Genomic DNA, 12939 nt, shown 5'->3' on the forward strand with positions numbered 1-12939 from the left:
GGAGGGCAGGTGTTGTGCGCGGATTCGACGAAGCAACCACGAGTCACTCCCGTGTCGGCGACAGACAGGGGACAGGCGGCTCTCTACCTAAGGCAGACTTCTCTCTATCCCTGGAGGGCACACTGCCTCCTCTTTCCCGACTCCTTCGCCCCGGCCCTCGCGAGGTGTGAACGGGCAGGTGTTAACACACCCGCTTTGAAGGGCGCGTCCGTCACCCACCGAGTACCGCGCCAGCAGCTGCTGGTACCCTTGCCCCTCGGAGCGCGGCGGCCGCGCGCGCCATAGGGCCGGGCGCTTAAGGCAGGGGGAGCTGAGGGACGGGGGACGCTGAGTCTCTCGGCCTCGGCTCAAGAAGCCCCGCCAGCCGCGGAGGGGCAGGACCGGGCAGCTCTTAGCCGAACTTGGGCAAACTGAAGCTGCCGCCGCCGCGCGTCCCCCATCGTGGCAGATAGCACGGGCGATGGGGCGACCCCTTTCCCGCCCCTCGGGGCCTGGCCACCAAGAGGTCGCCTCCTCCCCGGTTCGGGGTAGGGTCTGCCGGGCGCGCACGCTCCCCCCGCGGTGAAGCGTCTTCGCCGGCCTGCAAGGCCGGAGCAAGAGCCGCGGCCCCGGGACCCAGGGCGCCCACTGCGGGCGGGACCCGGGCAGTGCAGCCCGTGTCCCTGAGCCCGGATGACTGCAGGCGACGGGAAGCCGCCTCCACCTCCTCCCCGCGTCAGCCGCGAGGCGCCGTCGGGCCTGCGCCCGCTCAGTCGATGCCCGCGGGGCGCACAAGTGGGCAGCGTGGGCGCAGCCGTGGAGCGCGGACCCCCTGCCTCGGCCCACCCAGCACCGCGCGGTCCCGCCATCGGTGGACCCATTTCTACTGGCCTCACCAGCCTTCGCAGCTGTCCCCATCTTCCCCCTGGAGGCAACCTGCGCACAAGGGCATCTGGAGTGAGGTCACTGCCACCTTGATTTTTATCTTAGAAGAGTCTCAGTTCTGCTTAAGAGGGTGAGCTCCTTTGCGCTATTCAAGTAGGGTTTAAACTTACGCTCACACAGAATTTAGCCTCTAATCGGCCAGACTTATTTAAACGGCACAGAGTAAAACCTTCCAGTTTTAACATCCACTCTGGTGTTTGCTGGAAATTTGCCACCGAATTTCGGCGCGAGCTGAAGGTTACCAGGATTTATCATTGTTTCCCCAGGATGTTTAACCCTCATGGGCGCCTCTTCTTTCATTTAAGATACTTAAAAAAAGAAAAAAGAAAAAATTTCTTGTAAGCACTTTGGCCATTTTGTTTAAGAAATTTGTTTTATCTCGCCTGGTTTTGAAATCCAGAACTATGTCTGAAATGGGGAGGAGGGAGTGTTGGAGACAGAAACCAGCTGTGTACCAGGAAATAATAAGTATCATGCAAAAATATCACAGCTAATAGATGTCCTTTACGAGTGGAAATATCTATGTTTAATTGCTTTAAAAATGTGGGTGGAAAACCACAATTATACATTGTGATAACAAACCTGTACAGATAATTTCTGAACAATACAAAACAAGGGCTGAAAATTTTTTCTTTAGGATTGATATAATTATTCCAAAATTATGACACCACCTACCCAAATATCGTGTTGCCCCACCTGCAAATCCTTGAAGAGGAATAGTTACCGATCGAATGCATTTAGACTCGTCCTTAATAAAAAGAAAGTTGCATAGCTTTTTATACTGTTGTACACCCTCAAATGCATCTTCCAATATCATTGTCAGCTTAGTGTTATTCTCGATATTTAAAATGTTCAATTTTTCAGAGATACATTATATATAAATTCCTAATAATTATAAACACATCATTTTATTCATCTTATTTTTAATAACATGCATTTTTATAATTACTGTACAACTGAAGTAGACACTGAATTATGCTGTGTGCACGTCTTTATTCAACAGTATATTCTTAGACACCTTGTTCAAACAAATTAAGTGAATTTAAAAGAAAATAAAACATGAGAAAAATAACCTTCCAGTAGAAACAGAATCACAGTGCTTTACAGACAAAAGGAAAGGAAAAGAAGTTCTCATAGGAAAAGAGATTTATTATTACATAGAAAATTCTCACAATAGTTGAAACACACTCCAGAAACTAGTAAACACCTTAGCTGGAGTTGTGCCTATTACTCAGCCCACAAGCATCTGCTTTGTCTTAATCAGAAGGGGGAGGTGAATGACCACTGTTTATTTTCATTTTCCTCATTAATTATGAAAAACTGCATTTAATTCATCTTGCATGGTGAGAGATTGGCTGCGCAGATGTAAGTCGTACGGGAAGTGGCTGTCGGTGGGCAACCTGAACATGGCACCCTGCCCAAGGGGACCCCTGGGTGGCACTGCACAGTAATGCATGCCGTAATTGTAATTTTTGCCATAGTCCAAGGTTTCTTCTTGCTTCAGGGAAAATATCCCATTATAGTTAATTGGGGGAGGACTTAAGGGACCCTCAAACTGAGGGCTGGCACACTCAGGGGAAGCGCTTTCATAGAAGGATTCATACGCACTGCAATAATTGTAGGGTTTCATGGACTTGGAATTATCAAGAGTTCCATGCCCCGGGGGAGGGGTGAGCTCAGGGCTGTGGTAGGGCGGGTAGAAGGTAGAGTAGGGTGACCTTGTGTGGTGTGCCGCCTCCCCACCCTGACCCATCAGGAAACTCCTGGCATTGAGCTGCAAGCAGCCTGCCACCAAGTTTGTAGTTGGCTGGGAAAGACCTTTGCATAAGTTTTGGACGAACGTGAGCAGATCAGGTCTCTTGCCGATTCTCAGAATTTCAGAAAGTGCCCAGATGTAGTTTTTGGCCAGTCGTAAAGTTTCTATTTTGGACAGTTTTTGGGTTTTAGAATAACAGGGGACCACTTTTCTTAAATTGTCCAGGGCGTCGTTGAGGCCGTGCATCCTGTTCCTCTCGCGCGCGTTAGCTTCCTGTCTCCTGAACTTGACCCTCTCCAGTCGGAGCTTGGTCGTCTTTTTTTTCCTAAGACCCCTCCTTCTGGGCAACCCATTTTCATCTTCCTCTTCCCTGTCTTCCTCCTCTTCTTCTTTCTCAGTCTCTTCTCCAGGGGCCCTTTTGATGCTCTTTCCTCGAAGGACAATCTGTTTGGAAAAGCTTTCTGGTTTCTTAATTTGCTTCTGGTCCTCGCATTCTCTAGAAAACTTTCTGCACATCTGGGATTCTGGCATTACAACTGACTCATCAAACGGTAGTGTTAACATGGTTCTCTAATCTTAAATTACCTGAAAAAATGCCAGCACAATATTTAAAGTGTTTTCATTTTTAAAGTTTATACACTTAAAGCATATTCAATGACTTAATCATAAGAATACAAAAACATGAGAAAAAGACTGATTTTTACATTAAATAAAATTTTTGAGTTTGTGCAACCTAGTAATTATTAAAGAAAACAATGACACATGCAATAGGATTAATTTATACCAAATTATCAAAAGAAAATAAAACAGGAAGTATTTATTGTAATACCACCACCACCTCCATTTCTCTTTGATTTTAAACTGATTTTTAATACACGAAAAGGACAGTGAAATTCAAACGAATGCAAAACATGATATAGCAATGCAGAATTTCATTAATTCCAATTCCCCTGAGTGCAAAATGAGAAGGGGCACCAGTTTTTAAAATAAAAAATGCTACCTCTCCATTAACTGACAAATTTGTGGAGATTTATTTTTTAGAAAGAAAATAAGCCTTAACTTTATTTGCTGTATTATATAACTGTGAATTTAGATAAGTGGCTGTTGAAATACACAAATTTAAAGAAAAGATTAATCAGAGCCCATTTAAAAACTGCTTTCTTTCTGATCCGTAACGAAACATGTAAGAGAGCACTCTTTTCCCAACCTTCACCAAAAAAAGCGAGGGGGAGGTTAGGCTAATTTGGGATAAACTCTATAAATAATTTTTTTAAATCACTGGCATTATTTTAAGTCAAGAAAAATATTGAGACTGCTTTTCTATTTTAAATTTTTCTCAGTGTAATTGTCTGTTTACTGCTGTTCAAATCATCTGACAAAAAACACTCTCGTAGTGTTTTTGTTCTACGAGCCACAGAAGTCTCCCTCTAGCTAATATCTGACAGGAACGGTCCAAGGATTCTGACTGCAATTGTGCACGTGTATTCAGAATCCCGAATGAAAGGGGAAAATAATTTGTGTTTCAAATGCAATTTTGGCTTTCGTTTGGCAAAGCAGCAAGTATTTTCATCTAAAGTCTTCAAACAAATAGGCATGTTAAAACAGAGACTATTTAATTTAACAATCTCCAGCTCCCTCAAGACACACACACACACACACACACACACACACACACACAAACACACACACGCAAACTCTTAATAATGTCTACATACTTGCAATTACATAATAGCCATGAAAGTATGTGATAATTACATCATAAGAATGAAATATGATAAGAAGTTATAGATGACAAAAGACCATATAAATACTATAAGACAGTGACACTGTATCTTTAAATACTTGCATGCAAAGCCAGCATCAATTGAAGTATATCTTTATTTATATTACCTTAGGTTTTAATTTCATTCAATGATCAGTTTTCATTTTGGATCTTCCACATCTTTTCAGGCTGAGTGTCGCATCGTCTCCTGGAGTCTCTAGATCTGTGTGTATCTGCCTATCTCATTGATCTCTAAAAAGTGACATTGATGCCAACTGCCAGAGCTGGTACCCATGCCATCTGCTAGTGACGTCACAGGGCAGAGAGAACCATGTGATCCTCTCTCTTGGGACCTTCATTCTGCACTGATCATCTGGCATCCCTGTAAGTGGGTACCAGCATTCATGCATCAACACAGAAGGTTAGACTGATAGGAAAAAAATCTGCACCAGCCTTTCACATACAGTAGGTGCGTTTCTCCTCGAGCTGCTTCGGCTTCACTGGCAATCTGTAGAAATAGCTGTGTTAGTGTTCAGTTTGGCCCTGCCAACGGTGCAACTATTAGGTAGTCGTTAATATTCCATTCATTTACAAGGTGGGCTTTTGTGTGAGCGAGAGGTTTTTTGTTGTTGTTGATGTTTTGTAAAGATCACCATCCCATTTGTGCACCTGGGTGCCCAGGGAAAGAAAGCCGTGAAAAGGAGCTGAGATCAGGAAAATGGTCTTGAGATGCTTAACCGAAGTAGGATTTGTGTAAGCGAACAGGGATCAACAAAGGTCTCCTTATTTCCTTTCATGGCATGTAACTTATGGGTGTGTGTCTGTGTGTTCTCTTATTGACATGTAAGACTTCTGTGCTTCTTAAGAATTTGGAATAAAAGAACAGTTTCTCCATCTGGGGTCTGTGAAAGACATCCTCAGATGCTCCCCTTTCCACACTTGCTGGTACCTTTCAACAACTTTTCAGAGAGATTCTTTGTATATCTGTGTAAAACGTAGAGACAACTACAAGTCCACTGTGAAAGATTTCAAATTACATTCTTATGTCCTCTACCCAAAGTCACAACTTCACTCTCTTATTGTCCCTCTCTTGACAGCCTTCACTGGCCTGTTCCTTCTCATTTCATTTCATATACAATGAACATAAAAATGATCACTTAGGTTTTTGTCTTTCCCTAGCATTTTGCTGAGTATTTTAGTCAAAGGTTAGCTTTCCTATTTTTTGGAGCTTTCAGATTTTTTTCTTTCTCCTGAAAATCATCCCCTCACATTTTCCCCCCTCTAGATCAAGATCATTTAAAATATCTTCTCATCCCTGTATCAGTGTCCAGTTGTTTTTCTCTGTCAGATTTATTTCATACTTATCTTTTTCTTCCACTTTTCCCTTTTGGTTTCTTAACAAAAGCAGGGTGCAAACAGTTAAGCAAAGCTGGCAAAGCCTTATAGATAAAACGAACTGTGAAGCCAGAGGCAAACCTCGCCTTCTCCTTTTCTCTACTCCCCTGCCACCACCAGCCCCCTACCCCTGAAATAAAAGGACATTTTATTTCAGGATTGCCTGTCACTGAAGTTAAAAGGGCGCTTTAAAAAAAAATAAAAGTTTAAAAATAGACAAACACAACCTTTGTTGTTTGACAACTGAGTAATCTCTTTCTATAAAGTGAGACAGTATGCTTTTGGTATTAAAGTAATCCCTGGCAGAGCTGTAACTGTTGAATCTGTGTTAGCATTCCCCTTATAAATCCCAGTTTTGAAAGGTTTAAAATTCTGCTGCTTTAATGCACTTTGGTTCCAAATTGGCATCGGGGGACTCAAGCTAAATGCAATTTTTCTCCTGTCATACCCCACTCATTTCCGTCTCCCCACAAAGTTACCTGACTTTGCCTGGACTGTTCGAGAAAAGATGGGGAAGTTGGCAAAAAGAAGAATCATGCTAAGTAAAGGAGGGTCATTTTCTTTCTCTCAGTGGTCTGGTAAAAAAATGCAAATTTAAAATAAGGCTATAAACTCATAACTTAAAATAGGGGGGTAGGTTGGCCTAGCTCATGTTTTTAAAAAAATCAGACACACCAAAGGCATTTCAAATTTGTTGTTTAAGGGGATAGTCCTGGTAATGGGTGCATTAAGTGTATTTCATATAGCTTTTGGTTCAAAAACTACACACAATTTTTATATCAGCACAGAGAATATCTATAGGAAGACCAGGTGCAGAATTTTGTTTGTTCTCAGGAATGGTTTACTTTTTAAATGTAAAGGAGGGTAAGTAAGTATCAGAGTCACAAGCCATGAAGCAGCCAGCCCTGTCATGAATGTTGCATATTGCACCATATTCTAAACTTGCAAAGTCTCCGGAAGCTGCATTGTATTACAGGCATCACAGACATGAAAATCAAAATCCAAGGAACAGACGAAGTGACACATTAGTAGAAAATTATCACCGATGTAGCTCATCCCAAGGATAGATTTTATACTTTATCTTTTCGATGTGCAGACAAATGAGAAACAGCTTTTCCATGAAAACATTTGTGGCTGTTCTATTTCTGCCTTTGAACATGAACTAAAACCCTTTGGTGGCGGTAGTGATGTGGCGAGGTGGGGTATAGAATCTGTGTTGAGGTTTTCTGAGTATTAATCTATTGTTTGAATGTCTTAGTTTTTTTTTTTTTTAAGGGAGGAAACAAAAAGTTGTTATGTCAAGATGTAGCAAGGATTCAGTGTGTTTGTACAATAGTCTTTCAAAAGAAATGTCGTTATGCATTTTCTACTGTAGTTCCAGATATGCAAATGTCTGTGCTGTTAATATGCATTCATAACATACACCATAACGGCTGTTCTACTCTCTCCTAAGAAAGCATGTTAACACCAGTACTCCAAACAGAAATACATTGTGAGTTATAGACAAATACTCGGAGTAAAGGGAGTGTATCATCACCATTTCTCCTTTTACGGCCATCACTGCACGCCAAAGCTTACCTCTATAACTCAATTTAATATTAATTGAACTGATATGCTCTTTGCTTCTGAGGCCATGACATTTTTTAATAGATTTTTTTAAATTGCCCAATGTCTATCTGCCTGCCTCTGTCTTGCTTTCACTGGGTGAATGTTCATATTTCACTTATAAAAATGACCCAGAGAAAATTTAGGTATAATTTGACTCAGTTGCAAGGCAACAGAGGCGTAAAGTCTAAATTAAGACTCAAGTGTTGTTATTTTTAGGTCATCCAGTTGGTACCTGTGTCTTAGCAAATGGGAATTCTGTTGACTCTCTTTTTCACAATCCCCTCATTACTTAAGAGATCAGTTTGGAACATGACAGGCATTTTTCTCAGCTCTCCAGGGGTATAAGGCAGCAAAACCTCAGGACCAGAGTTTTTTTCCCCCAGAAGTAGGGTACTTCCTGAGATAGATTTTGGACAATTTTCTCTATTGCCTTTTTTTTTTTTTAAAGCTTTTAGACAAATGCTTCAGGGCAGCCTGGAAGCCTGTGAACTAGCCCAGTGTTAATCCCTAGAGTTTTAACTCTGTGATCCGCATTGCCTTGAAAGAGTTTTATGGCTGTGGCAGAGCATCCCACTTTGGAAAACAGCCCTTAGGGTTTAAATAGAGGTATTTAACTTGTGAGACAAGACACAAAACAACGTTATTCCCCTTGAAACTTTAGAGGGCTTAAAAATATAATTTAAACTAGATGTCTTAATATTTTGTTTATGTGTATTACACTAGCATTACTTAGACTAAACAGATAATCTGGAAATAAAGCAACATTTGGATTGCTTTTTAGATTTCTTTCAGAGTGAAGACTAGAGAGAATTGTACTATTATTATTAAAAATATGTGTTTGTTTATGCCACTCACAAAACGCTGCAACATTCAGTCTTTGACTTTATAAACATAGAAAACAGAAGTGCAGTTTGTCTTTTTCCTGTTACGTGAATCCATTTTGTAAGATTGGAGTGGGTACTTTATAAGGAGATTTTTTTTTTGCAAAAGTTTATGCAAACTACATCTTGAAAATCAAGTTTTATATTAGTTGCTTGTATGATGACATGCAGACTCTCTTCACACAGGGGATTCCTGGATGGATTTTAAGAGGTTCTGGACCTTCCTAAAATTATGTACAAATTTGGCATATATGTACATATGTACATTTTTCTAAAGAAAGGCTTTCTCTCAGTTTCTTAAAAAGTTGAGAATCACAACAAGAATTTTGATGACCAACTAACCTTGCTTTAAGTGTCACCCTGACGTTTAATAGCTATGTGTCATTCATTCGTTCATTCATTCACCCATTCAACAAAGGTTTACTGAATATCGCTTTTGGAGTAATTCTTGACTCCTCTTTTTCACACACTAGAAACAAATGTCTGCAGATTCTCTCAGTACTATCTTAAAATTATATCTGGGATCTGGCCACTTTCTAGCAATTCCACTACTCCTACCCCGGTCCAAACTGCCTTCATTTTTCACCTGGCCTAAATGACACCTGGGCTTTCACTCTTGGCTCCTTACATTCCATACACAGTCCTCAACTCTGCATCCTGAGCATCTGGTTAAAACATGAATCAGATTGTATTCCTCTAGGCTCGGAAACCTTCAATGGCGTCCCCTCTCCCTCAGTCAAAACCTAAACTTAACAGAGGCCCAGAGGCTTCCTCTGGCCTTTCTGATCTCACCTTCTACTACTCTCCCCTTCACTCACTCAGCTCCAGCCACGCTGGCCCTCGACTCTTCCTCACACTCTCAGGCATGCTCCTACCTCAGGATAGTTGCACTTGGTCCTACTTGGAATCCCCTTCCATGGTTTATTCTCACATTCTTCGTCTCTGCTCAAATGCTCCTGTCAGGGAGGTCCCCTTTGACCACCCTAGTTTATACTGTACCCCTACCCCCGTCTCTCCCTCTCTATCCACCTTCCACCAGTTTTGCTTTTCTCAGTAGAGATGATCCCTTGCTAACACAATACATTTACTTATTTAATGTGTGTATTAATCTGCTGTTCTAGTACCTGCTCATGAAAGTCCATAAGTACATACTTGTTGAATGAAGATATTTGTTCCAGGCACTGGGTTAGTGGTGACTATTCAGTGGCGTGTAGAACAGCCATGGCAAAATTGTTGGGAAGTTTACAGTCTAAACGGTGGGCAGGCAATGAACAGGTAAACATAGAAATGTGAAATTTACGTGTTGATGGCTACAGAGAATCATGGGAAGATCTACTGGATTACATGGGAACCTTTTTCTGAGTCATCTTTTATGCTGAGCTGTGAAGGAAGAGCAACAGAGGCAAGAGTACATGTAAAATGTCTAACGTTCTGGGAGGACCAGAAGGGTCAGAGCACAGGGAGAGTAAGGATCAGACCATATGAGATTGCGTATCGGTGAAGTCTTTGGAATTTATTTCAAAGGAAGACATTGAGGGTTTAAGGCAATTTAAGATTTGAAAGGATCATTCTGGCTGCTTTGGAGAGAAGAAAAGAAGAAACAGGGAGAGATTTACAAAGCCTATGATAGTGGACAGAACAAGAGGGGCCTGGCTGTGGCCTGGATTAGAGTGGTAATGGAAATGGAGAGAGGAGGCCCGGAAATATATTTTGGAGATACAGTCAGCAGAACTTACTGATGGATGGGCGTGGATTAGATGTGGGGAAGTTCCTTAACCTCTGGTCCTGATGATAATGAACAGTACTCTTTCACGTGTAATCCGCCAAGCACCAGGCTAAATGCCTCATTTACAGTTGACCCTTGAATAATTTCGGGGTGGGTGATAGGGGTACCAACCCTCTTCACAGTCGAAAGTCCATGTATAACTTATAGGTGGCCTTCCACACACACAATTCCTTCGTATCCGTGGTTCCGCATCCTTGGATTCAGTCAACGGTGGATGGTATAGTACTATGATATTTACTACTGAAAAAATTTGCAAGTGTACCCATGCAATTCCAACTGTGTTGGTCAAGTGTCAACCGTACATTGTCTCATGGGAACCTTGAATAAGGTAAATGTGACTATCTCTGTTGTAGACTCTATGAATCTATGTGGCTCAGAGAATTAATGTACCCACAACTGCTCAGTTTTTAAGTGGGAGAATCACGATTTGGACATAAGTCTGTCTGAATCCAAATCCTAGTTTCTTAACAACTCACACTTTACTGATTTATGACTTAAATGATCAAATGTCAATGAACTGCCTAGAACTGTTTCTAGTACAAAATAAATCCTGAATAAATAATAAATATTAGATGAAGTAGAAAAACTTAACCGTGAATCTATTCACAAAATGAAGAATTATCCTATTAATATATCTGGTGACTTAAGCGTTTTTACTATATACTTTTGTCTTTTAGAGACATGTGCATAGACAGGTAGATCAGTAGACTGCCATGTAGGACATAATCCTCTAACAATGATTACAGTCGTCATGACTGAGCTTCTGTTTGTCTGGAATAGTTGAGGGTTGAGTCGTTCATTTATTCTTTCATTCTTTTTCATTCCTTCAACAAAACACTTACATTTGTGTGTTACCACTGTAGATATTATTAGGAGAAATAAAGATAAACAACAAAGAGCCCCACCTCTCAAGGAAGTTAGAGTTGAATTAACACACAAAATACGTCCACAATATTCTAATTAAAAGCAGAGTAAGCTTACTATGATAAGAGAGTTTGTTGGTAGGGAATGAAGAAAACATTTGAGTAGAGTTTGCAAGTATTTGGAGAATTATTTTCATTTGAAGTATAATAAAGACTGAAAAGCACACATGACAATAAGTACACAGCTCCATTAATTTTGACAAATTGAACACATCTGTGTAATAAGATTGTGATCAAGAAACAGAACATTACCAGAAAAGCCTCCTTCCTGCCCCTTCCAGGTGCCCAACACTTTTCCCCAAGAGAGAGCACTGTCCTGAATTCTAACAGCATTGCTTGGTTTTGTTCATTTTGTACATTATATAAATGGAATCATTCAGTATATACTTTCGGGGGGTCTGATTTCTTTATCTCAGCATTTTGTTTGTGCGGTTTATCCATGTTGTTGCACGTAACTGTAGAATGTTCATTCTCATTGCTGTATAATAGTCAATTGTATGACTATATCATAATTTGTTTCTCCATTCTGTTGTTGACAGGTGTTTGGATAATTTCCAGTTTGGGGCTATTATAAGTAGTGTGATCCTAATACAAATAATTTAGTAAACATATATACGTTAGGTGTAGTCCATTCCTAGGTGTATATCCAACAGAAATGCATACATGTATTCTGCATGTGTAATTTTAAGAGGAATTCGGAATAGGACATTTGGAAAGAGTTAATCATTAGTAATTACCTACATGATAGTCACACACTTTCTAAGATCATTACACAAGATCAATAATATTATCCCAAAGCTATGGAGTCTGTTACCAATCTACAAGTATTTACTGAGTGATTCCTATGCAACAGCCACTGTGATACTGGAGAAAGACAGTAGAAGACACAGTCCTTTCCTTCAATGACTCAAGAATCCTGTTTAGGAAATGAAACTAACAAACTTAAAGCATTGAGATGCATGAGGGGCAGACTATGGCGTAGAGTATCAAACAAATGAGTATTTGCTTTGTTTATGTAATATCCTTTAGGAAGATAGTGCAAATTTAAGATTATGCAGAAGGTTTACAAGGACATATTTCGGAATACTTGCACTTAAAGAGTTGATTTTAAGTTTTAAAACATGATGGCTAAATTACTGACTAACATTTGATCATGTTAATATTGACTAATATTTTAATACTTTCTTTGTACCAGCTTATCTGCATATGCTATATAATTCTTACAACAGCTGTGAGGATTATATACATAAGCAGACCAGTATAGTAGCTAAAGCATAAGTACATAAGCAGATAGGTATGTGGTATCGGGAACCAGAACCCCTGGTTCTAACACTTCCTTGCTGGTTGACTCTGAGTAAGGTCCTATGCTTCAGGTTTTCCATCCGTCAAATGGGGATAAATATATTCTTATCTCACAGGTCATTGGATGTACATGGCTATAATATTAACTGGCACATAGTAAGGCTTGCATTATTATTTGCTGGATTATTTAAAAATAAAAATGGGAGGAGGTTAAAAATAAGGCATTTATGTGAAGTAATTCCTCAACTCTTTGTGAAGGAAAGGCTCACGTCTATGGCAATGTCCTCTGGTTTTCCAAGCATTCGGGTTATAGGTGGAGAGCACATATTATGTTGTCAATGAAATCAGTTATTTTGAAAATGTTATATCCTTTTGTTTACAAATTTAGCTCCTTGGGCCAGGAAATATAGCAAAGTGTTAAAGACAAATACCATCTGAGGGAAGGTTGAGCCAGGCTGCAAATATTTAAGGGACCTGAGCTTCTCTGCTGTGAATACTCCATTTCTTTCCTATAGAAACACTGAAGACTTTGCACTTTGTCTCCACCTACTTTAGAATTTCTTAGTGGCTTTGATGGAAGGAGTACACTACACACCCAGACG

At 40.5% G+C, this 12939-nt stretch overlaps 1 protein-coding gene across 1 annotated transcript; it reads right to left on the reverse strand.

Moving 5' to 3' along the window:
• Positions 1-1432: 1432 nt before the first annotated feature.
• On the reverse strand, positions 1433-4706 carry NEUROD6 (neuronal differentiation 6). The gene is made up of 2 exons (XM_065883955.1): positions 4571-4706; positions 1433-3265 (listed from the first exon to the last, which is right to left on the reverse strand). The coding sequence occupies exon 2, from the start codon at positions 3242-3244 to the stop codon at positions 2231-2233; it is 1014 nt and encodes a 337-aa protein (XP_065740027.1). The 5' UTR covers positions 3245-3265; positions 4571-4706; the 3' UTR covers positions 1433-2230.
• Between the last annotated feature and the right edge of the window lie 8233 nt (positions 4707-12939).

Source organism: Phocoena phocoena, chromosome 9 (assembly GCF_963924675.1).
Source record: "Phocoena phocoena chromosome 9, mPhoPho1.1, whole genome shotgun sequence".
NCBI lineage: Eukaryota > Metazoa > Chordata > Mammalia > Artiodactyla > Phocoenidae > Phocoena > Phocoena phocoena.